General features: G+C 43.9%; 1 protein-coding gene across 2 annotated transcripts in view; it reads right to left on the reverse strand.

The window, feature by feature from the left end:
- Positions 1-25,248, reverse strand: part of DNAH14 (dynein axonemal heavy chain 14) — a 461,040-nt gene that overhangs the window by 285,841 nt on the left and 149,951 nt on the right. For both annotated transcript variants that reach the window (XM_029593090.1, XM_029593089.1), the window contains exons 30-32: positions 23,319-23,372; positions 14,542-14,687; positions 1,252-1,320 (exon numbers count right to left, since the gene is read on the reverse strand). In XM_029593090.1, coding sequence (XP_029448950.1) covers positions 1,252-1,320; positions 14,542-14,687; positions 23,319-23,372 — 269 coding nt within the window. The remainder of the gene's footprint in view (positions 1-1,251; positions 1,321-14,541; positions 14,688-23,318; positions 23,373-25,248) is intronic.

Genomic DNA, 25,248 nt, shown 5'->3' on the forward strand with positions numbered 1-25,248 from the left:
TGAGCTCAGCTGGACGGAAGCAAAGAGACCGTCCCCCCTCCTCCGCTGGCCCAACCAAGCCCTGCTGCTCCCTCACCCCCCCGGCCACAGAGCACTGACCCAGTGTGAGTGTGTGCAAGGGAGGGAGGGAGGGAGGGGAGGCGGCACTGGCAGCAGACAACAGGTGGGGGGGTGGGGGAAGGCCCGGGCGCTGCGTTATTGGCAGCATCCGCGCACCGTAGGCACTGTGGCTGCCCCTAAATTATCTAACATTGGCATCAATGCAGGATATTGTTACTGTAGTGGGTCATAGGGAAATAAAGATTTCTTAGAGGTCTCAATAGCTTTTATTGGGACTAACAGTTTTTGGACATAGATGGCTGTATGTGTTATCTTTTTTTTTTTAATGGCCGTGGCTAAGAAATATATTTAACAGGCAATAATAATCCTTCCAGGAATCAAAAAGGAAAAAAATAAATACAGCCCAGGCTTGACAAACCAAGCTTCAATTCAATTAAAAAGCATATTTTTTCCAAAAATGTACTACCATGAACCTAATGCAAGACCAGAAAGAGAATTTCTAGAGCAAGGAGGCACCATGAGAAGAGGCCGCGGAGCAGCACTAGATCGAGGGGGAACTTTCACCGAAAGGCTGGAGAACGCATGGAACCGGCCCAACCCAGAGAAGGTGGCAGGGGCAGAAGGGGGTTTTGTAATTCAAGAAGGCATGTGTGGTAAGCAGAGAGGAGCCCTGGGGGAGGGGGTCGAGCTCAGAGACCCAAGCGGTATCCGAGGTGCTCATCGCGACACGCAGGAAGGCGAGCACACCAGAGGGAGCTTGCAGTCCTCGTCTGTCATCAGAGCTACTCTTTCTCTATTGTTTGCACGGGGAATGAAGAGCAGAGGCAGGAGAAAAAGTGTTAAAGCTGAGGAAGTCAGCATAATGTAACAAAAAAAACCCCCGAACTCCTCTAGGTGTATTTAGTGCCATACCACATGAAAATCTGTTGTATCCATTCTGAAAAGGGAAAAACATCTCCTGCTAGATAGCAGTTATCCGGGAAGCTCTGATCTGAATATCTGACCTTATTTTTTTTTTGAGTATTCAGTAGGTTTCATTATACAATGCTGTTAACCTCCCCGAGCAGATTTGAAAATTAGCTATTAGACTTTTGGCAGAATTTTAAACATACCTGAGGAATGAGGAGAACATATGAACATTACACAAAACAAAAGCAAAAAATAAAATAAAATAACTGTGCTGTTACCTACCCTGGATTCATGGTAATAAAGATTCCACAGGACCCGTTCATTCGGATTTCTTTTCCTTCAAACATAAACCTACGGCAAAAAATGTTTTCACATTATTTTAAGAAAGAGGAAAAATGTCACGCTCTCCATGTGAATAATGGAATTGTCTGACCATGAATTTCAATGCAAATGTGCCAAGGGCAATGCGTCTTATTTGTTATTTGCAGAGTAAATTGACTGTGTAGATGTTCTTAACCTACCACTGTAGCAAAAAGATAAACGTATTAGCTTTGGCAATGAAAAGTAGCCATGAGGGTTTTTTTTCAAATCCTGACCTCATCAAGCATTCGGTTATATTCAGAGCTCCCCAGCTTATTACCAGCGCTGCCCATAGTTTTAACCGTGAAATCTTAAGGCAAAACACAAACTCATATCAAATCTGCATAACTCGTATCAAATCTGCATAAACCAACTTTTTCATTTTAATTGGCTTATCCCTGTACAGTCATAGTCAGATATCGGGTCTTAATAGCGCTATAGCCTGGCAGAGTTGGATGACCTAAGACAGAACTAATGCTGCCTCTTCGATCGATTTCAAATTCACAAGGCTGTAGCATGCGCTGAGCTTCAGAGGCTCCACCTGTGCCCTGGCCCATTACTGGAATGCCAGAAGCAAGGTCCGAAGTAGTATAGTGAAACTGAAAGGTGATGAGGAGCAGTGCGTGGAGACAGAAAAAGAAATGGCAGAAATATTAAACAAATACTTCAGTTCAGTGTTCACTAAAGAAGACCCTGGAGAAGGACCTTCGCTGGTCGACAAGACCGTAGACGGGAATGGGGTAGATGAAACTCCGTTTACAGAAGAGAATGTATGGGATGAGCTAAGTAAATAGTGGATAAGGCCATGAGGCATATCCCAGGATACTGAGGAAGTTCAGAGATGTGCTGGCGGGTCCTCTGAAAGATCCCTGGAAAGAGGAGTGGTGCAGCAAGACTGGAGAAGTGCGGTGGTGGTCCATCTTCACAAGGGTAATAGCAGAGAGGAGGCTAGAAACTATAGGCTAGTTGGCCTCACCTCGGCGGTGGGAAAATTAATGGAGACTCTGCTAAAGGAAAGGATAGTGAACTATCTACAATCAGCTGGCTTCCTGGATCCAAGGCAGCCTAGATTCACCAGGGAAGGTCCTGACAGACAAAACTGACTGAATTTTTTCATTGGGTGACTAGAGAATTGGATCAAGAAAAGAGCACTCAATGTGATCTACTTGGATTTCAGCAAAGCTTTTGATACAGTCCTGCATAGGAGGCTTGTGAATAAAATGAGATACTTGGGCATGAGCACCAAGGTGGTGGTATGGATTACAAACTGGTTGACTGATAGGAGACAGAGTCTGAAATTCATTGCCAGAGGATGTGGTTACAGCAGTTAGTATAACTGGGTTTTTAAAAGTTTTGGATAAGTTAGCAAAACACTGCACGGAGCGGCAGTAGCCACAGAGGCATTCACGGAGCGGGATGCCAGTGGTTGGTGTTCCACCTTCACAGAGCGGAAGGATAGAGGGCTGCCATCTCCAAATTAAAAAAACAACAACAACAAAAAAAAAACAGGAGTGGGTTCATGGGCTATAGGTATTACCAATTATTAGGCTTATTCAATTACCAATTATTAGGCTTATTCAATATTTGTTGATAGTTAATGTGACCTTCAAGGCATAATTCACTTTCAATGCATATCCAGCATAGCTCTCTGCTTCAACGGCAGGGGAAAAGAAAAACTAATACTTCACGCATATCCAGCATATCCACGCATATCTTACTCTCTGCTTCAACGGCAGAGAGCTATGCTGCCGCTTACCCAACCAATCAAGCTTGATATTTCACTTGGATGCAGCTCCATCACTGCTCTCTACATTAATGGTGGGGGTGAAAGGGAAATAGAACCTAAGGGGAGGATTTTCAGAGCCCTGCTCGCCTAAATCCGCCCAAAACCGGGCGGATTTAGGCGAGCAGGGCCCTGCGCGCCAGTGAGCCTATTTTACATAGGCCTACCGGCGCGCGCAGAGCCCCGGGACTCACGTAAGTCCCGGGGTTCTCCGAGGGGGGCGTGTCGGGGGCGGGCCCGGTCGTCGCGGCGTTTAGGGGGCGTGTCGGGCGTGTTTTGGGGGCGGGGTACGGGGGCGTGGCCGCGCCCTCCGTACCCGCCCCCAGGTCGCGTCCCGGCGCGCAACAGGCCCGCTGGCGCGCGGGGATTTACTTCTCCCTCCGGGAGGCGTAAATCCCCGGAGAAAGGTAAGGGGGAGGTGTAGACAGGGCTGGGCGGGTGGGTTAGGTAGAGGAAGGGAGGGGAAGGTGAGGGGAGGGCGTTAGAGGATTCCCTCCAAGGCCGCTCCGATTTCGGAGCGGCCTTGGAGGGAATGGGGGTAGGCTGCACGGCTCGGCGCGCGCCGGCTATACGGAATTCATAGCCTTGCGCGCGCCGATCCAGGATTTTAGTGGATACGCGCGGCTCCGCGCGTATCTACTAAAATCCAGCGTACTTTTGCTGGCGCCTGATGCGCCAGCAAAAGTACGCCTATTCGCGTTTTTTGAAAATCTACCCCTCAGGTTACTAAGAGCTAAGAGAAACAGATAAGTATGAGAAAAAAAGTGTGAAGCTTGCTGGGCAGACTGGATGGGCCGATTGGTCTTCTTCTGCCATCATTTCTATGTTTCTATGTTTCTATGTTACTAGAGGATAAATCCATAAAATGCTATTATGATAATTAATATGCAATAGTAGCTTGTGATCTATCTTATGTTTGGGTACTTGCCAGGCACTTGTGACTTGGCTTGACCACTATTGGAAACAGGATACTGGGCTTGATGGACCCTTGGCCCGACCCAGGATGGCATTTCTTATGTTCTTATGTACTCTGAAGAGAGAACTGTGATAAGCGGAGTACCACAGGGATCAGTTTTGGGACTGGTTCTGTTCAATATCTTTATGAGTGACATTGTGGAAGGGATAGAAGGTAAAGTTTGTCTATTGAGGTCATGTGATGTGGAGAGCCTGGAAAGATGTCTCTCTCAGTGCTCCGGGTGCCATCCCCTCTCATGGCAACACATCCACCATCAAATACTGCTGTAGAAAGCTAATCTCCACTTGGTAAGACATATATATGTTGATTGATTGCTTTATACAAAGATCACCAGGAAATATGCCCATTAAAGGGGCAAAAAAAGACAAAGAAAAAACTGGTGTTGGAGAAGGGAAATGGCTGCCAAAAATATGAATGTAACGGGACCTATTCCAGCTAGAGAAATGATGGCGGAATTGACCACAGCAGTAGTAAACTCTCTAGACGATAAACTCTCCTCAATATCAGAACAAATAGCTGACCTCAAATCGACCGTGTCGGAGCTGAATCCACGCGTTGAAAATGTGGAAGGAAGGGTGTCCACTACAGAGGATGAGGCGCTGGTGCATGAGGGGAGAATTGTAGTGCTTGAGAAGAAGATAAAATGGCAGGATGATTAAATCGATGATTCAGAGGACCACTCTTGCCGCAATAACAGCAGAATTATAGGGTTGCCGAAGGATATTGATGAACAAAGCTTACCAGGTCTTTTGGAGAGTTGGCTCCCAGAGGTCTTAAATTTGCCCGAGTTGCAAAGTTGCGTGATGATAGAGCATGCGCATCGTTTAGGCAGTAAGCAAGAGGGAGAAACTCAACTGCGCATAGCGTTAGTGAAAATTTTTAACTTTGCACATAAACAATGGATATGCAAAAATTTCAAAAGCTGAGAGAATTAAAATATCAGGATTACACCATACGTTTATTTCAAGAGTACTCTCTCCAGGTGTCTGCAAAATGAGGAGAGTTTAATCCACTTTGCACATTATTAGTGCAGAAGCAAATCAGATTTGCTTTACAATATCCAGCGCATCTCCGGGTACGGCATGATGGAGCCATGGACATTTTTGGCTAAGTTAAAATTTGTAACCTATCATTAAAATCATCCATTGTACCTGAAGACTGGAGGGTGGCCAATGTAACCCAATATTTAAAAAGGGCTCCAGGGGCGATCCAGGTAACTATAGACCAGTAAGCCTCGCTTCAGTGCCAGGAAAAATAGTGGAAACTATTCTAAAGATCAAAATCGTACAGCATATAGATAGACATGGTTTAATGGAACACAGTCAACATGGAAATCTTGCCTAACAAATCAGCTTCATTTTTTTGAAGGGTTTAATAAACATGTGGATAAAGGTGAACCGATAGATGTAGTGTATTTGGATTTTCAGAAGGCGTTTGACAAGTCCCTCATGAGAGGCTTCGAAGAAAACTAAAAGGTCATGGGATAGGAGGCGATGTCCTTTCGTGGATTACAAACTGGTTAAAAGACAGGAAACAGAGGGTAGGATTAAATGGTCAATTTTCTCAGTGGAAAAGGTTAAACAGTGGAATGCCTCAGGGATCTTTACTTGGACCGGTGCTTTTCAATACATATATAAATGATCTGGACAGGAATACGACGAGTGAGGTTATCAAATTTGCGGATGATACAAAATTATTCAGAGTAGTTAAATCACAAGAGGATTGTGATACATTACAGGAGGACCTTCCAAGACTGGAAGATTGGGCATCCAAATGGCAGATGAAATTTAATGTGGACAAGTGCAAGGTGTTGCACATAGGGAAAAATAACCCTTGCTGTAGTTATACGATGTTAGGTTCCATATTAGGAGCTACCACCCAGGAAAAAGATCTAGGCATCATAGTGGATAATACTTTAAAATCGTCGGCTCAGTGTGCTGCAGCAGTCAAAAAAGCAAACAGAATGTTAGGAATTATTAGGAAGGGAATGGTGAATAAAACGGAAAATGTCATAATGCCTCTATATCGCTCCATGGTGAGACCCACCTTGAATACTGTGTACAGTTCTGGTTGCCGCATCTCAAAAAAGATATAGTTGCTATGGAGAAGGTACAGAGAAGGGCTACCAAAATGATAAAGGGAATGGAACAGCTTCCCTATGAGGAAAGCAGGGGCAGATCGGCCTATCAGGGGATCAGGCATCCCCCGGTGGGCCGGTCACGCTAGTCACGTGGTCTGCAGAATGCGGCCGTGACAGAGCTGCGCTCGGCAGACCACGTGGTATCGCCTGGGCCGGCCTGGGCGGCGAATCCCCGGGCCAGTGTTCATCGGGAATCCGCCGCTGGAGGAAAGACTGAAGAGGTTAGGGCTGTTCAGCTTGGAGAAGAAACGGCTGAGGGGGGATATGATAAAGGTCTTTAAGATCATGAGAGGTCTTGATTGAGTAGATGTGAATCGGTTATTTACACTTTCAAATAATAGAAGGACTAGGCGGTATTCCATGAAGTTAGCAAGTAACACATTTAAGACTAATCGGAGAAAATTCTTTTTCACTCAATGCACAATTAAGCTCTGGAATTTGTTGCCAGAGGATGTGGTTAGTGCAGTTAGTGTAGCTGGGTTCACAAAAGGTTTGGATAAGTTCTTGGAGGAGAAGTCCATTAACTGCTATTAATCAAGTTTACTTAGGGAATAGCCACTGCTATTAATTGCATCAGTAGCATGGGATCTTCTTGGTGTTTGGGTAATTGCCAGGTTCTTGTGGCCTGGTTTGGCCTCTGTTGGAAACAGGATGCTGGGCTTGATGGACCCTTGGTCTGACCCAGCATGGCAATTTCTTATGTTCTTATGTAAGAGGAGAAAGCTAAGCAGTTCCTTAATGCTTTATAAGGACTTATATACATGGCTGAAAAGATTTCTGTGGTCTGGTGTGGAGAAAGTTCAGGATGTTGGAAAATTTTGGAAATCCAGTTGGAACTTTTTTTTTTTTGGATCTGAGAAATATGAGTATTCAAAGGCAAGGAAACAGGAGTCATTTTATGTGTCATGGGATATTTGCACTCACAAATATTGCTGAGAATCTTTTAAGGGAGCAGTTTCAGTTAAGCTCAATATGGAAGTTTTCACCCCCTTACCTATTCTACTCCATCTCTACAATTCACCGGTATGGATTGAAAATATTTACAAGGGTCATGCTGGAGATGGCTCTAGATGGACATTGGGACTATTTTGGATACTAGGACTTTGGAGACTTTTGGGATGAGAAGAATCAGCTATTTGTGGACTGTATTGGAGATAGCTCTATTGCATTTGAGACTTTGCCAATCAGGCACGTTTGTTGGTATTTATGTATCTCTGAGTGTTTTTTTTCTTTTAGATGCACGAGAGGAGGAGTGGCTTATTGATTAGAACAGTGGGCTATGATCCAGGGAGTCCAGCATTCAAGTCCAAATGTTGCTCCTTGTGACATTGTGCAAGTCACTTTACCCTCTTTTGCCTCAGATACAAACAGATAGGGTCATTCATCAAAATGTGTTATGGTGTTAATGCAAGTGATAATTGTGTTACTGTATGGTGTGAATGCAAATGTTTGGGTGGTATTAATTAAAATGAGGAGCAATAGCACAGTTTTAGCACTGGAAATAACTACACCTTTTTTTCCTGGGATTAAGCTGTGCAATATGGCCAATTTCATTTTGGGGCTGAGAGAGAGACACAGAGAGAGAGAGACAGAGACAGACTATTTGTAAGGCCCGCGTAGTACTCAACTATTTATTTCCCTATAGGAGGACCAGCTAATAGCTCGAGGTGAGGTGTTGGTGGTGGTTTAGGGACCAGTTTTCCATGCAGAGTGAGATGTATGAGTAGCACAGTACACCTTGGTGAAGATTTGACATCATTTGGAGTGAGGAAAGTCTCACAAAGTTGAGATTTCAACTATGTTCTCTCGCCCTAGCTTGATAGTACAGGGAGATTCATTTGAAAGAGGCCCCGGATATTCTGTAATAACTCTCACTAGGACGAAGCAATCTGAATGAAATAACATGCAATGTGCTCCTCAGTATATGAAGCTTTGAACAAGCCGGGATGCCCCTGCGTTGGAGCGATGAGGTAGGCATTGGAAAGCAGTCGCAACGTTTAACCTCCATTTGCGAGATGGAGCAACGTGTCACACATCCGCAAAGAAGAAATTGAGTCCTTTTTCGGCAACAGGGTAATTTCAAAGGGGCTTTGGCCACCACAATCGCTGGATCTGACTGACACCACCAGGCTTCTTCCTTTCGGGTATGCTCAAAGGAAAAGTCTATCGGAACAAGGCTCGCACTGTGGAAGATTTGAAGGAAAACATCCAACGTGAAATTGCTGATCCCCCAAAATGCTCGCAGACATGTTCAGGAACTTGAAGCTCCGCGTCTAAATGTGTCTGGCGGGAAATGGCAATCACTTCCAGCATCGCATGTAATGCAAAGGATTACACAGACGTCAAGGTATGTAGCATTTTTTTTTGGTTCAGATTACTTCATCCTAACGGAAGTTACAACAGAATATTGGGGCCTCTTTCGAGTGAATCTCCCTGTACCTCCAAGGTGAGGTGTTAGTGGTGATTTAGGGTTTGGGGGAAGTTTCTCATGTACAAAGAACACAGTACACCTTGGTGAAGATTTGGTGTCATTTGGAGTGAGGAAAGTCTCACAAAGATGAAATTTGGTACTATGTTCTCTCACCCTAGCTTGATGGTACCCTGTTATAGAGTTCATCAAGCTATGGTGAAAGCTAATTTGGACTCAGCTAGGTATAATTTATTTTTTATAAACTTTTTTTTTTAGCTTAATACTATCATCTGAAAGGCCCTTGTATGTAGTTGGTATTTTGACTCATTGTGCAATACCTAACTTTTTTTAAAACAGACATTTCAGAGATTTAAATAGTCTCCCATAATACTACCAAGGGACAGTGCAATACTGTGGCAAGGGCTGAAGTCTGCAGTCCTTGTTTCTACATCACGGGAAACCAGGAATCCTGGTGATGGAGGTACATTTTTTAAGGGACACCAGAAGCAGTATGGACCGACTTGTAAAATAAATGTTTCCAAAATCACAGCCTTCGATAGTAAAATATCACAGGATTCATTTACATTAACATCGATTTTTATAAAATGCATGACACTCTCAGGATGCCTCAAAATGGGATCTGCCGAAAAAATATTCATTGCAATTAAGGGCGAGCTCCGACCTTAACTGACTTGTCCAGGCCTCTACCACCCTTTCCTTGAAGAAATATCTCCTGACATTGGTTCTGAGTCGTTCCTCCTGGAGTTTCATTTTGTGACCCCCCCAGTTCTGCTGGCACAGATACAAATTTTGCATAAATTTTCCCTCTCTTTCTCTACAAGTGAAGATGAAGAATTACTATAAACATTTTTACACTGCTCTAAAAACAAGCTTTAAAGGGTCCACTTGATGCTGATATTCAGAACTATTTCTGTCTGATAGCTACTTTCCGAATTACACAATCATCTTTATTTTCTCTTAATAAAGTAAATAAAACCCCAAATTCTCTCTTGGCACTTCTTCTGGCTAGCTCTGGATTTTTCATTTACTTTTCATCCTACGCTGCCACAGAAAAGTCAGCTGTTGATGGTTAATAAGCGTTTCCTGTTTCATACAACATTGCCTATTTTTTTTAAAGAAAAAAGTAGGAGAAGAAGAATTAAAATTCATATAAACGATGTTTATGAGGGGTTCAAACCCCCAGCTAAAAATGATATTAAAACAGCCACTAGAACAAATACATTAGATACAAGGTAAACCAGAGGGCATGATCTTGTTGGGGCTATGGAATAAACAGACTACATTTATTAGCATTTTTTCAAGAGCCATAATAAAATCTTGTAACAAAAATGTTTCCATCTGATCCACTTCCCTAGGAGTTATATAATGTTGATATTAATTTGTTATTATTCATCATATCCTGCAAGGCTAAGTCCAGCATCTATAATTGCATTTTCCTTTAAAACCAGAAAATTGTGTAGACTCTTTCAAACATATGCTCCCTTCATGTATCTTTTTTTTTTTTTTTTACTGAAGTCAATGAAACACATCAGATATCTACTATGTACCTGGGTAACAGAGGAAACCTTTAAACACAGGCTATGGGCCGGAGCAGTATGTTCAATCCCAGTTCTTGCAGACTGCAAACAGGTCTGGTTTTCACCCAACTCACAATGAATATTCATGAGATGTATTTGCATGTGGGGTAATTTGCATATTTTGGTTATGCATATTTGCATATTTTGCTATCGTCTACCTTGCATATTTTGCATATTTGCATATTTTGGTTATGCTGAAAATCCTGCCTCTTTGTGGACCCGAGTTGTGCACCTCTGTCCTAGCCTCATATTGTACACCGGCTGTCATGCCATTAAGAACATAAAAAGTGCCATGCTGGGTCAGAACAAGGTCCATCGAGCCCAGCGTTTTGTCTCCAACAGTAGCCAGTCCAGGTCCCACGTACCCAGCAGATCCCAAAGTAGATTTATTTCTTGTTACTCATTTCCAGCTTTCTTTAGTCTGTCTGGCTAATCATTTTTTCCTCCAGGAACCTGTCAAAACCTTGTTTAAACCCCATTACACTAGTTGCTTTGATCACGTCCTCGGGCAACAGATTCCACAGCTTGATTGTGCACAGAGTGTAAAAGTACTTTCCCTAATTTGTTTTAAATCTGTTTGTTGTTAGTTTCATGAGTGTACCCTTGTTTTAGTACTATTTGAAAGGGTAAATAACCATCCTTTATTTGCCCGTTTCACTCATTCGTGATTCTATAAACTTCTATCATGTCCCCCAGGCTGAAGAGCTGTTCCATCCCCTTTTATCATTTCTGTCATCCTCCTCTGCACCTTTTCTAGTTCTGCTACGTCTTTCTTGAGATGGGGGCGACCAGAAGTGCACACAGTACTCATGGCTCAATACAGAGGCAATGATATTTACTCTTTTATTCTCTGTTCCTTTTCAGATCATTCCCAACATTCTATGTGCTTTCATAACTGCCGCCACACACTGAGAGCCAAGGATTTCAGTGTAATGTGAGGTCAGAGGGAGAGGCAGCAGGATGAGCAGCCAGCAAGGAAGATACCCAGCTGGAAAGGTAAGAGGAGGAAGGGGAACGGCTGGCATCGGGCTGAGGAAGGTATGGGGGAAGGGGAAGGAGCCAAAGATCCTCCGGTCAATTTATTACGTAATATCTAATCTCTCTTTTCTGGAAGCAAAATAAAATCCTCTGTGAGTTGGTGTGACCTGTATGTGATGGGGAGTGAAGGGCTGTTGTGCACAGAACAAGAGAGGGACCTTGGGATGAGAGTTTCTGGTGATCTGAAGACGGCGAAGCAATGTGACAAGGCGATAGCTAAAGCCAGAAGAATGCTGGGTTGCACAGAGAGAGGAATAACCAGTAAGAAAAAGGAGGTGATGATGCCCTTGTACAGGTCCTTGGTCAGGCCTCACTTGGAGTACTGTGTTCAGTTCTGGAGTCTGTATCTCAAAAGTGACAGCGACATGATGGAGGAGGTCTAGAGAAGGGCAACCAAAATGGTAGGAGGTCTCCATCAAATGACTTATGAGGAGAGGTTGAAGAACCTGAATATGTACACCCTGGAGGACCAGGGGAGATATAATACAGACCTTCAGAAACCTGAAAGGTTTTAATGATGCACATTTGACAAACCTTCTCCATTGGAAAGAAATCAGTAGAACCAGGGCACATGAAATGAAACTCCAGGGAGGACGACTCAGAACCAACGTCAGGAAATATTTCTTCATGGAGAGGGTGGTGGATGCCTGGAATAACCTTCCAGAGGAGGTGATGAAGACAAAAATGGTGAGATTTCAAAGGGGCATGGGATAAACACTGGATCGCTAGAGGATGGGAATGAGAAAAAGAGCACATGGGGGTAAACTTGCTGGTGTGGCGGTTACTACCCTTAACCAATAAGCCTTCATACTGTCGTCGATGCAACTCCATTATTGCTCTCTGCTTTAACGTCAGGGGGAAAAGAGGAAAAAAGGAATTAGTTTCGGACAGCAACCAACAAGGACATTGAATTTTACGGTCTGGGAAAACAAATAAGCATGGGGGTAACTTGCTGATACGGCTGTTACTATCCTTAACCAATAAGCCTCATACTTGTGATGTAACTCCAACATTGCTCTCTGCTTCATAGCAAGAGATAACAGGGAATTGGACTCAGACAGCAACAAACAAGCGCCCTGACTTTAATGGTTTAGGAACCTAAGTATGGGGGTAACTTGACACCTTTATGGAGGAGATTTCTATGGCGCGGCTGGTGCTATCATAAGCTTGCTGGGCAGACTGGATGGACTGTTTTGTCCTTTTCTGCCGTTATTTCTATGTTTCTATGTAAAGACATGGACACTACTTCCAGGCATGGCCATTATCAACCTGTACTGTACCTGTACGATGTACGAGCATTTCTCTTCACATAAAGGAGGTAATTTTACAACAGCCCTCATATATCAGATGGTGAAATGCATGCATAAATTACACCAAATTTCAAAGGGAATTTTTTGAAAATTATCCCATCAAAAAACTATCTGCACACAATTACACCGGCTAAATTGTGCACAGAAATGTTCCATTAAATTGTACATATAAACTTTTCAAAATGCAAAAGTCGATGCATAAGTACAAACCCTCCCCCAGCTCCCCCCCCCCCCCCCGAGAATGCCTCCTCTAAGTGCAGGCAATCTAATGTGCATACATGACATGAGTGCGCAAGTTTACCTGCACATCAGGCAAGCAATTCTGTAAAAGGCCATTTTCCTGTAGTTTTGTCTTTGGGGAGTGTTAATTGTTAACAGCTTGGGCAGGGTACCCAAGCCTGGAGAAGGGGGGTCTCCTGGGGTTTAGTAATGTTTGTTGACATAAAAGTTCCACTAGCATGGCTGGGCTGGCCTGCCCCCGGGTCATCAGGCTCCTGTGATGTGGCGGCTGGACAGTGACTCCTGGTGCTGCCGTGTCATGGCCCTGAAGGGCTGGCAGTCCCGCTTGAATGGAACAAGCTGTCCAGTAAGGCTCGAGCCAAGTTCTTCCCATCGGGGTCAGGGTCTTGCTAGCTTGAATCAGGCTAGCAGGCCCAGAGACCCTCTTCCAGGCACATTTAAGCTAGAAGGACTCTCGTACATAAGTTAGATTTCCCGTTCAGTAAATTCAATAAAGCTGCCGCTTTTGTATTTCCAATCAAATCAGTTCTGTTTGGGTATTCATGGTGTGTGTGTTACATGGCTAATTTTCTAGGGCCGGACGAATCATGGCTGCCCCAGTTAGTCTGTATATTCTTTAAAAGCAAACAGAGCAGCTGTATTGCTTCAAAGCAGATAGAAACAGGTCATTACTATCACTGGAGGCAGCTAAGAGGAATCTCGTTCAAAACCACTACATTGCTCAGTTTTCCTTTCTCAGCAGGCAACCACAGTCATCCATTTCCATGACGGCAAATTCATCTGTCTCACTTGCTGCATCAGAAACAATCGGTACCTCCATTTGCAGTAATTTCTCTCTCTCCCCCCCGTCTCACCTTCATCCTCTATGCATCTTAAAAATGATAAGGCCACACTCCTCGTCTCATTTCCATGGCAGATTAACGTTTTCTTATCATTTCGCAAATGAAAAATCAGAAGATTACTCAAGTATCGACCAGACAGCCCTAAAACAGAGGCCTTTTTGGGTTGGCGAAGCTTCTGCTTTAAATTATCACAGCAAAATGCCCTTCCGGAGGAAGTGGTGAAGTCTAAAACTGTGAAGGACTTCAAAGGGGCGTGGGATAAACATTGTGGGTCCATCAAGTCTAGAGGATGTGAATAAAGAGGAGGCAGCAAAACACTGCACGGAGCGGCAGTAGCCACAGAGGCATTCACGGAGCGGGATGCCAGTGGTTGGTGTTCCACCTTCACGGAGCGGAAGGATGGAGGGCTGCCATCTCCAAAAAAAAAACAAACAAAAAAAAAAACAGGGGTGGGTAAGAGTATGAGGCAGGGGTGTGGCCTACTTGTTGCAGCGGTTGCTACCCCTAATTGAGCTGGATGTTCACTTGGATGCAGATCTGGCGCTGCTCTCTACATTGGTGGTGGGGTGGAGGGAAATTAGGGATGGAGGGTACTGGATGCCAAGAGTAACAGGTGTGAGAGAGAAAAAGGAAGAAAAAAAAAGGATAAAGTGCGTAGCTTGCTGGGCAGACTGGATGGGCCGTTCGGTCTTCTTCTGCCGTCATTTCTATGTTTCTATAACTAGGGCAGTAAATAAAGTTTATGAAGGTGCATGGCCTCTGGAACACAAAATATAAAGTAATTTTTAACCAAGGAAAAGAAAGCATGTTTGTGCCATTAAGTTTACTTTTGATATTACCACAAGGAAAAAAAAATGCAAATTAGATGCAAATACCTCATGGCATGACTATCTTTTGCAGCCTTGATCGTGTGAATCTGTGAGGCAATCACGGACAGAACTTCCATGTCAATTCGATTAAATTCATCGAAGCAGCACCAAGCTCCAGACTGAGCCATCCCGCTGAAGAACTTCCCCATCGTCTGCGAGAACAGCAAGAGCATGTGACATACGTGGAAAAATCAACGGGGATGTTTGCAAGCCTGTACCCTAGGACCACTTCATTCAATGCTCTGCTCTCTATCGCTGGCCTGTGAGTTAACGTAAATCTGAGTCAGGAATGCAATGACTGGCGTAAATCATGCCCTCCTTGATAAGGATCTGCCGTTAGCATGGAAGCCCCTAACATATCTCCCACAAATCCATGCATCATAAAGAATGACCAAAATGGGGTTTATTTCAAGTGCAAATGTAAACTTGTGGATTATATCTTTAAAAAAAAAAAAGACTTTAAGGTTAGGCATCAATTGGGAAGAAATACTTTCGTTGAGGAAAAGGTCTTAGGCAAGCCAGATCTTCCAGACAGACCACAAGATGAATTTCTTGCCCTTTGCACATTAATGCTTACATATTGCCGACTTTTAAAAATCTTTAACCTTCTGGAGTCTGCAAGCCCTGAACCTTTACTATTGGTACAGCTGCAGGATGGTCCCCAGCAAAACTTCCAACTCTGGGCAACATAGAGGTTAAAACTAAATACAGATCAATTTATCATGAACAAATTTCACGTCAGAAAGAACTGCAACCTGGACTACAGGGACAAAGTATGCAGAAACAAAGGTCAACAAAAGAGCTGAAGATAACACTATGCTTTCCAAGATAGGGAATGTCGGAAAGAATTATATAAAAGGGATCAATGTCTGTCTGTCTATCCGTAAGCACAATAACTCTCCAACAGAGGGAGAGAAATGCACCAAGTTTGGCATGCAGGAAGAAAATGTGAATATAATTTATTTATTTAGAACTTTTCTATACCGACTTTCCAGTAACAGAATTACTGATCAATTCGGTTTACATTTTGAACAATAACAGTGACAAGTAAATGTCTTACAAAGAACAGGTATAAATAACTTGGAAATAAATATATGGGGTTAATAACAAGAGATATAATATACATTGCCTAAGTAGGCAGAGTTTTGGACTGCCAAGGAGTTGAAGTTGAATTGTATAATTCTTTAGAGAATTCTTTGTGGTGTTCTTAGGTTATTCTTAGGGTATTCATAAATATATGGGGTTAATAACAAGAGATATAATATACATTGCCTAAGTAGGCAGAGTTTTGGACTGCCAAGGAGTTGAAGTTGAATTGCATAATTCTTTAGAGAATTCTTTGTGGTGTTCTTAGGGTATTCATAGAGGGTTCAAAGAATTTTTAGGGTTGTACTTGTCTGGTACTTGTCTGGTTCTTGTGTAGTTCTCTTGTAGGTTATTGAAAATAACTGAGGATCTTGTTCTTGTGTAGTTCTCTTGTAGGTTATTGTCTGGTTCTTGTGTAGTTCTCTTGTAGGTTATTGAAAATAACTGAGGATCTTAAATAGTTCTCTTTATAAATAGTTCTCTTTATAATTCGATTGGAAATGACCTAAAGGGGATCTTGGCAGAGATAGTTCAGCAGACTGATGTTATGGAAAGGCTTGGTGGAAGAGCCAAGTCTTAAGTCTTTTTTTGAAGATAATGTGGCATTGCACTGATTTGAGTTCCGGCGGGAGCGTATTCCAGAGTTTGGGACCAGCTGTGGAGAATGCTCTTTTGCTTAACTTTGATTTCATTCGTGGTATCTGGAGATTGTTTCTGTAGGCTTGTCTCACTGGTCTAGTAGAGGTGTGGAGTTGGAGAGGGATTTTGAGCTTCAGTGGGGCCAGGTTGTGTATTGCTTTGTGTATTGATGAAAGCACTTTGAATAGTATTCTGAAATTTACGGGAAGCCAGTGTAGGCTTTTTAAGATGGGTGAGATGTGGTCTCTTTTGTTTGTCTTGGTTAGGATCCTTGCCGAGGCGTTTTGCAACATCTGTAATGGTTTTAAGGCGTTTGCGGGGAGGCCTACTAGAAGAGAGTTGCAGTAATCTATTTTCGTGAGTATGATTGCTTGTAGAACCAATCGGAAATCCTGAAAATGGAGGAGTGGTCTAAGTCTTTTTAAGACTTGTAATTTGAAGAATCCGTCTTTTACTATATTATTGATGAGAGCTCTGTAATTCATTTGGTTGTCAAGTATAACTCCTAGATTTCTGACTTGTGGTGACAGTGTCAGTTGAGTGGTGAGGTTGGTGCCGGGAAGTGAGTGAGTTCCATCTGGAGAAATGAGTAGGTATTCTGTTTTGTTTTGATTAAGAATAAGATTTAGACTTGTGAGTAAGTTGTTGATGGCTTGTTGGCATGTATTCCAGAAATCTAGAGTTTTTTGGAGAGATTCAGTGATAGGGATTAGAATCTGTACATCGTCTGCGTATAGGTAGTGGATGAGATTTAGGTTGAGCAAGAGTTGGCAAAGTGGAAGGAGGTAAATATTGAATAAGGTTGGTGAGAGGGACGATCCCTGTGGGACTCCCAGGTCGCAGGTGATTGGTTGAGATTCTTCCTTGTTGACCTTGACTTTATATTGTCTGTTATTGAGGAACGATTTGAACCAGTTGAGAGCTGTATCTCTAATTCCAATGTCTGACAGACGATCTAATAATGTATTATGATTGACCGTATCAAATGCTGCTGATAGGTCTAAGAGGATGAGTAGACAAGGACATCTTTTTTCAAGATTCAGTAATATGGAATCCGTTAAGGAGATTAGGAGGGTTTCTGTGCTTCTGGACTGACGGAAACCAAACTGGGCTGGAGAGAGAATGTTGTTATCGTTTAGATATTCTGTGAGTTGTTTGTTTGCTACTCTTTCTAAAATTTTAGCAATGAAAGGTAGATTAGCTATTGGGCGAAAGTTGGATGGGATATCTGGTGAAAGATTAGGTTTTTTCAGGAGCGGCTTTATAATTGCCATTTTGAGGGAGTCAGGGACTAGTCCTTGAGATAGGGAGCAATTGATGATTTGTGCAATGGGTTTGGATATGGTTTTAGCGCATGAGATGAGGAGATTGATGGGAATGGTATCCTGAGGATGTGAGGAGGGTTTCATTTTTTTTAGGATGTTTTCTATTTCTAAAGAGGCAGTCATTTCGAATTCTCTCAGGCATGTCTTTTGTGATGGGAAGGTTATATGTGGTGAAACTGGCGTGTAACTGTTGTTGTTCTTGGACTGCGTTAGTAGGTTTGGGATCTTGTTCTTGAAGTAAATTGCCAGTTCTTCTGCTTTGCTTGCCGCTTTATCATCTGAAATGGCTGTCGATGGAGGTTTCGTGAGGGACGAGATCAGTGAGAAAAGTGCTCTGGGGTCAAAGATGAAGTGGTGTATTTTTTGTGAGTAAAAATCTTTTTTTGCTTGCAGGATGGATGTTCTGTATAGGTGCATCGTGGACTTGTATGTCGAGAGGTTGGAAGATGTTGGATTTTTACGCCAAAGTAGTTCTTTTTTTCTGAGCTCCTGTTTTAAGGATTTTAGTTTTGGTGTATACCATGGTTTTCTGTTGTCTTTATTAGCTAGGGCAGTTTTGGTGATGGTTGGGCATGAAGAGTCGGCCACTTTTTTGGTGATGAAGTTCCAAGATAATATGGCTGAGTCCGCGTTAGTGAGGTCCAGATTGTTGAGTTCAGTAGTTAGGCTATTGTTTATTGTCTCCTGGCTGCATATTTTCCTGAATTGGATAGTGTTATTTTGCTTTTTTGAAGGGGTAGGTATGTTTATTTTTAGTACGGTGTTGATCAGTTTATGGTCCGACCAGGGAATAGTGAGGCATGTGGGGTGGGAGGAGGTGGAAAGATCCTGGTTGATGAAGATGAGGTCCAGCGTATGACCTGCTTTGTGGGTCGGTTCTTTAATTAGTTGTTTGAAACCCATGAAGTTTAGTGCATTTAGGAATGTTTCGCAGCTTGGAGATAGAGGAGATACATCTATGTGAAGATTAAAGTCCCCCAGGAGGATCGCTGGTGTGTCGGTATTGATGTGCTTGGTTATATTTTCAATTAGAGTTGAAGGATTGGATTCTAGGTATCCTGGGGTAGCGTATATGAGACCTATTTGTAGGTGGGCTGCTTTGAATACTGCGAATTCCAGGGACTGCGATGATATAGTAGTTTTTAGTTCCATTCCAAATGTTTTCCTTGCTGCAAGGAGGAGACCGCCTCCTCGTTTTTTGAGTCTAGGAATAGAGAATATGTTGTGCGAGTGCGTAGGGAGTTGGTTGATAGTAGCTATGTCTTCTGGTTTTAACCATGTTTCTGTGACTGCAAAAAGGTCCGTGTTTGTTTCCAGCAGGTAGTCATGCAGGAGGTGAGTTTTCTTAGTCAAAGACTGTGCGTTCAACAGTGATAAGGTGAAGAGAGAGAGGCCGAGTAGTTGGTTTAGAGGAGAGATGATGATAGGAATGAGTCTTTTTTGTAACGAGTGTGGTGTAGCTTGTTTTTTTGTTGTGAGTCTCTTGAAGTTGTGGATGATGGGAATGGTTGATACAGTCATGTTTGGTTATGTGAATTAGTTTAGTTTTGATTATCTGTGCTTGGTTTAGATGTGGTCCTTTGTAGTGATGTTAGACTAATATAGTGATGCTCCTGGGGTGTAAGTACCGATTAACGGTGATGAGGATAACAAATTTTTGCTTACGGAGGTCATGCAGTAGAACGAGTTGGAGTTGAGGGATGTTTTGTACTTACTACACTTGTCCTATTGATAGCGTTAGAAGGAATGTAGTGCTCCAGATGGTTGTGGTGGTCTGCACTCAGGTCTGCACTAAGGGGCGCACAAAGGGGCCAGCCCCTTTGACGCGCTCCTTCGACGCGTGGCGTTCGACGCGTGGCGTCTGGCAGGTTTTTAATTTAAAGGGCCGCTGTGCCTCTGCCTATTGGCTGCCTTGCAGCCGTCTGTCGATTGGCTGGCTGGCTTTCGGGGGCGGGTTTCTCGCCGCGTGGTTTGCAAGGAAGGAAGGGAGCCTGCCTTGCCTCGCGGTCGGCGTCGGTCCTGCCGGGTGAGGGTTAAGATGAAAAACAGGCCTAGTTTGAAAAACAGACGAGTTTGGAAACCGGAAACATCGGGTCAGTATTTTCAGAGAACTGAGCTGCCAAAAAAAACAAAAACCCCTCATTGCCTTGAATGGGAAACTGTTAGAAGCAGTTGGAACTGTTAGAATGTTGAACAGAGCTCCATTCCAAACAGCCCCTCCCCATCCCAAGACTTTGCCACAGAGCAACACTGGCAGAGGCAGACAGCAACATGGAAAATAACCCGAGCAACTGGCAAGGATAGCACAAACAGGTGTTTCCAAAGTACACACACCCACCTACCCACTACACATCCTTCCCGCAAATCCCCCACATACATCTACATATTCCTTCACCCCCACCCACCCCTCACAGACACACCCTTACCCCACATACCTACACATACCCTCAATATCCACTCAGCACACACACCCCACTCACATACGTCTTTATACACATACCAAACACTTTGCACCCACTCCATCCCACACATTTTTATACCTCCCACACATCCTCCTCCCACACGCTTCTACACTCCACCCCATCACACACATCTGCTCCCAGTACATACCACACCCACCCAAACCTACACTCCCACGAGACAGACAGGCCGGTGCAATATAACCTGCATAAAAACGTGCGTCCAAACTGGGCACCCGTTTTTTTTTTCCACATGCGTACATCCACCTCTCCTGGGCGCTCGCGATGCTATATTTTAATGAACTGCCGCGTTAAAAAGGAAGCGCTCGGCTAAAATTGTGCGTCCCTGGCGCTCAAAAGCATCGGGTGCCCGGGAGACGTGGCTGTGCGCAGGCCAGGAAAATAGACCCTTTATACGGGCGTCTGTATAATCCCGCCACAGATAACTCACACGCACAATATACACACACACACCTGCAGAGTGTACATTGTGCATGTATATTCTGCACCCAGAAATTTATTTTTTTTTGTAATCGAGCCTTTACACTTTTCCCCTAATTTTAAGCGCTACAAGCAGTAGAACTTAATATTGCAACAATACTAAGTCGTAGGAACCACAGAGACCAGGTATTTTTTTTTTCATGTGCTCTTGACTAGTGGTATGACTTAATGTCAGCTCTGGGGCTGTTTTTAAATTTGCCACTTTAAAAAGGGTGCGTTGGTCGACCTGCGATTTTTTTTGCATCAGGGGTAATAGCTAATAGCCTCATCTACATGGTATTTACACGTGATGAACGCTATTAGCTACGCGTTTTGGACACCCTAATCCCTCTATTGCGTTGGGTGTTAGTCTACTGCATCCAAAACGCGTGTCCAGCCACATTTAACCTATGCGCTAGGCTGAGCGCACTTTATTGCATCGGCCCCAGAGAAAATGACGACACAGCTTCCACTTTCATGCCCCCTCATACACACCTTCACCCACAGCCACACTTCCAACTTACACACAACCCCCAAACCTATACCCTCACAATCTCATCCAATTCCTACATACAGGCATAACCCCAAAAATCACACCTCACAATCCCTCCCACCCACACAACCCCTATCCATTCAAAAAAACCAAAAACAAACGCACATACATCTGCCCTCTAGATACCCCCATATATACACACATCCCCAAACATACACCTCCAGCATGCACACTCACCCATCCATGCAGATACAGACATCCCCCCTAAACCCACAACCCTGTTACACACACACACACACACACGCTGATACATCCACACCTTCCATTCCCCCCCAAACACCCCCCCACAACCACACACACATACACACACACCCTGATACATCCACATCTTGCATTCCCCCCAAACACACCCCCACTACAAACCTCCCCACAACCACACACACACCCACACACACACCCTGATACATCCACACCTTGCATTCCCCCCCAAATACCCCCCCACAACCACACACACATACACACACACCCTGATACATCCACATCTTGCATTCCCCCCAAACACACCCCCACTACAAACCTCCCCACAACCACACACACACCCTGATATATCCACACCTTGCATTCCCCCCAAACACACCCCCACTACAAACCTCCCCACAACCACACACCCCCTGATATATCCACACCTTGCATTCCCCCCAAACACACCCCCACTACAAACCTCCCCACAACCACACACACACACACACACCCTGATACATCCACACCTTGCATTCCCCCCAAACACACCCCCACTACAAACCTCCCCACGACCACACACACACACACACACACACATCCTGATATATCCACACCTTGCATTCCCCCCAAACACACCCCCACTACAAACCTCCCCACAACCACACACACACACCCTGATACATCCACACCTTGCATTCCCCCCCAAACACCCCCCCACTACAAACCTCCCCACAACCACACACACACACACCATGATACATCCACACCTTGCATTCCCCCCAAACACACCCCCACTATAAACCTCCCCACAACCACACACACACTGATACATCCACATCTTGCATTCCCCCCAAACACACCCCCACTACAAACCTCCCCACGACCACACACACACACACACCCCCTGATACATCCACACCTTGCATTCCCCCCCCCCAAACACCCCCCCACTACAAACCTCCCCACGACCACACACACACACACACACACCCTGATACATCCACACCTTGCATTCCCCCCCAAACACACCCCCACTACAAACCTCCCCACGACCACACACACACACACACACACACACACTGATACATCCACATCTTGCATTCCCCCCAAACACACCCCCCACTACAAAGCTCCCCACAACCACACACACACACACACACACACACCTTTGTACAAATCTATACTGGAAAGCATTTTGGAGGCTCCGCCTCTGCATGCTTTTCCCCTGCTTGTTAGTTGACTAATGGGGAGAAGTATTTTTGAATGCCATTTACCTAGATAAAAGGGTTGGTTCGTCCACCCTTAACGCAGTTAAAAGTACACACAGGGTTCCATGGCGCATGTACTTTAAGCCAGATTAAGGGCCATCGGTTTTCTCAGGCAGGACTGAGGTGTAGCATGCGTGTGCTGCATTTTCCCAGCCAAACTGAGCCCCACACACAAATCAAGAGCAAAGTCTGCGGGCCAGCTGTGCCTATGGGAGATTTTCAAAGGGAAAGTACGCACGGGCTTTTCTTTTGAAAAACTGTGCAAAGTTCTCGGATGCAAAGTTCCTGCACTCGGGCAGGGCTGTTTTGAAATTTGCCCTTTTACTACATTAGTTCAATAATAAAAGGGTATCACAGATGACCTGTCTGTTGACCTTTGTTTGTACATATTCAAGTGGGCTAGCGAGGCAACCACCGCGCTTTATCTAGGGCAAAGTATGATGCAAACAATTAGCACTGCATTCATGCTACATTATTTGGCTTTTCTGTGGCAATCCTTATCCAGAGCTCCTCGCAAACATTTACGATTACAGAATTTGAGATGAAATCTTACGAAAAGCAGAGACGCCAAGGTTCACATTAAAGCCCTGAATTATTATTAAAATATGCTGCTCAGCAACTATTCAGCAGACAGTTAATTAAAACAAGATGTCAGAGCCAATGACAGGCTTGTTACAAGCCTCCCAATTACAGTAGGTATTAGAAGTGACCTCTTTTTGGGCACTGTCACCAACACTTGTTGTTCTTAAGCTTTGCAGAATTAGTTCTGCTAACTGTGCCATTACAGCCTTACCTGGTAATCCAAGCCTTCAGAGCAGTTAAAGACTAAGCAGTGTTTCCCAAGTGCCTAGGAAAAACAGAGTGCTTTAGAGAAGCATGAAGACATATATACAGTATATATCTATAGGGAGGTCCATATTCAGCCACTGTCCAGGTAGCCGGCTAACTCTGGAGGTATATTCAACAGTGCAGCCACTATTTTAATTAGTTAGCCAGCTATTTTAATTAGTTAGCCGGCTAACTTTAGGACAGCTCTTTGACTCGACCAGACTCAGCCGGCTAACTCAACTCCTCCCAATTATGCCTCTGGATCGCCCCTAACTTATCCAGCTAAATTCTAGACTCCTAACTTATTAGTCAGCTAGAATTTGGCCAGATAAAGGCTGAATATAGTTGGGTAAGCCAATTAAATGGACAACTATTACGTTATCCATCGAAATGGCTTTTGAATATGGACCTCATATGTTTTAGAGAAGCAAGGCAACATATATACAGTATATATATATATATATATATATATATATATATATATATATATAAGAACATAAGATATGCCATATTGGGTCAGTCCAAGGGTCCAAGCCCAGTATCCTGTCCAAGTCACAAGTACCTGGCAAGTACCCAAACATTAGATAGATCACAAGCTACTATTGCTTATTAATTACCGTAATGGCAGTTTATGGATTTATCCTCTAGGAACTTATCCAAACCTTTTTTAACCCAGTAACACTAACTGCTGAAACCACATCCCCTGGCAATGAATTCCAGAGTTTAGCTATGCGCTGAGTGAAAAAGAATTTTCTTCGATTTGTGTTAAATGAGCTACTTGCTAACTTCATGGAGTGCCCCCTGGTCCTTCTATTATCTGAGAGAGTAAATAACCGATTTACATTAACTTGTTCAAGCCCTTTCATGATTTTGTAGACTTCTATCAAACCTCAGCCGTCTCTTCTCCAAACTGAACAGCCCTAACTTCTTTAGCCTTTCCTCATAGGTCAGCCGTTCCATGCCCCTTATCATTTTGGTCGCCCTTCTCTGCACTTTCTCCAGTGCAGCTATATCCTTTTGAGATGCGGTGAGCAGAACTGCACACAGTATTCAAGTTGCGCTCTCACCATAGAGAGATACAGAGGCATTATGACATCCTCAGTTTTATTTTCCATTCCCTTCCTAATAATTTAGGGGCCTCTATTATCGTTATGTGCAACTGACACATTGCTTGTCTCACCCAAGCATTCGCAGTCAAGCGGCTCGCGATTATTTAGAGTTTGAAGGAATGTGGGGTTTGTTTTTTTTTTTTTACAAACTACACGTAAGAGTTTAATTTCTAGGATATACCGAATGCTTCTCCCTTCTTGCACTCTCCCTTGTGCATATGTGCGTGGTTGGGAGAGAGACTGGGGTAGTGAGTGGTCCCCGGAGCAGTGGGAATACTGTTATGCTATTATATCCAGGAGTTCTCTATCAGCAGCAGTGAGAGAAACCAATTATAACATTTTATATCTTTGGAATTTTACCCCTCCCCCACCGATTACACAAATTATACCCTAAGTATTCGGATAAATGCTGGAGGCAGTGTGGGCAAGTTGGGTCCTTTTTCCATGCCTGGTGGACGTTCCCAAGATTTCTTCCATTTTGGAAATGGGTAGAATCCATTATTTGGGAGATGACATCCCTGAAATGTGAATTTGATTCTGGACTCTACCTCCTATCCTTTTATCCCTCTATTTGGTCTTACGCTCATGCCCGTTTGATAAACCATATTTTGTGTGCAGCCAGGCACACAGTGGCTCTGCACTGGAAAAGGCCAATTCCCCCTATCCCCCCAGTCTACTCTCCTACTAGGTAGATTGTGGGATTTGCATAATCTCTCTTCTCTGTCTGCAATGGGATGTGATGAAGTATCTAATCATGGGTTCATTTGGGAACCATTCCTACCCTGG

Source organism: Rhinatrema bivittatum, chromosome 3 (assembly GCF_901001135.1).
Source record: "Rhinatrema bivittatum chromosome 3, aRhiBiv1.1, whole genome shotgun sequence".
NCBI classification, from domain to species: Eukaryota; Metazoa; Chordata; class Amphibia; order Gymnophiona; family Rhinatrematidae; genus Rhinatrema; species Rhinatrema bivittatum.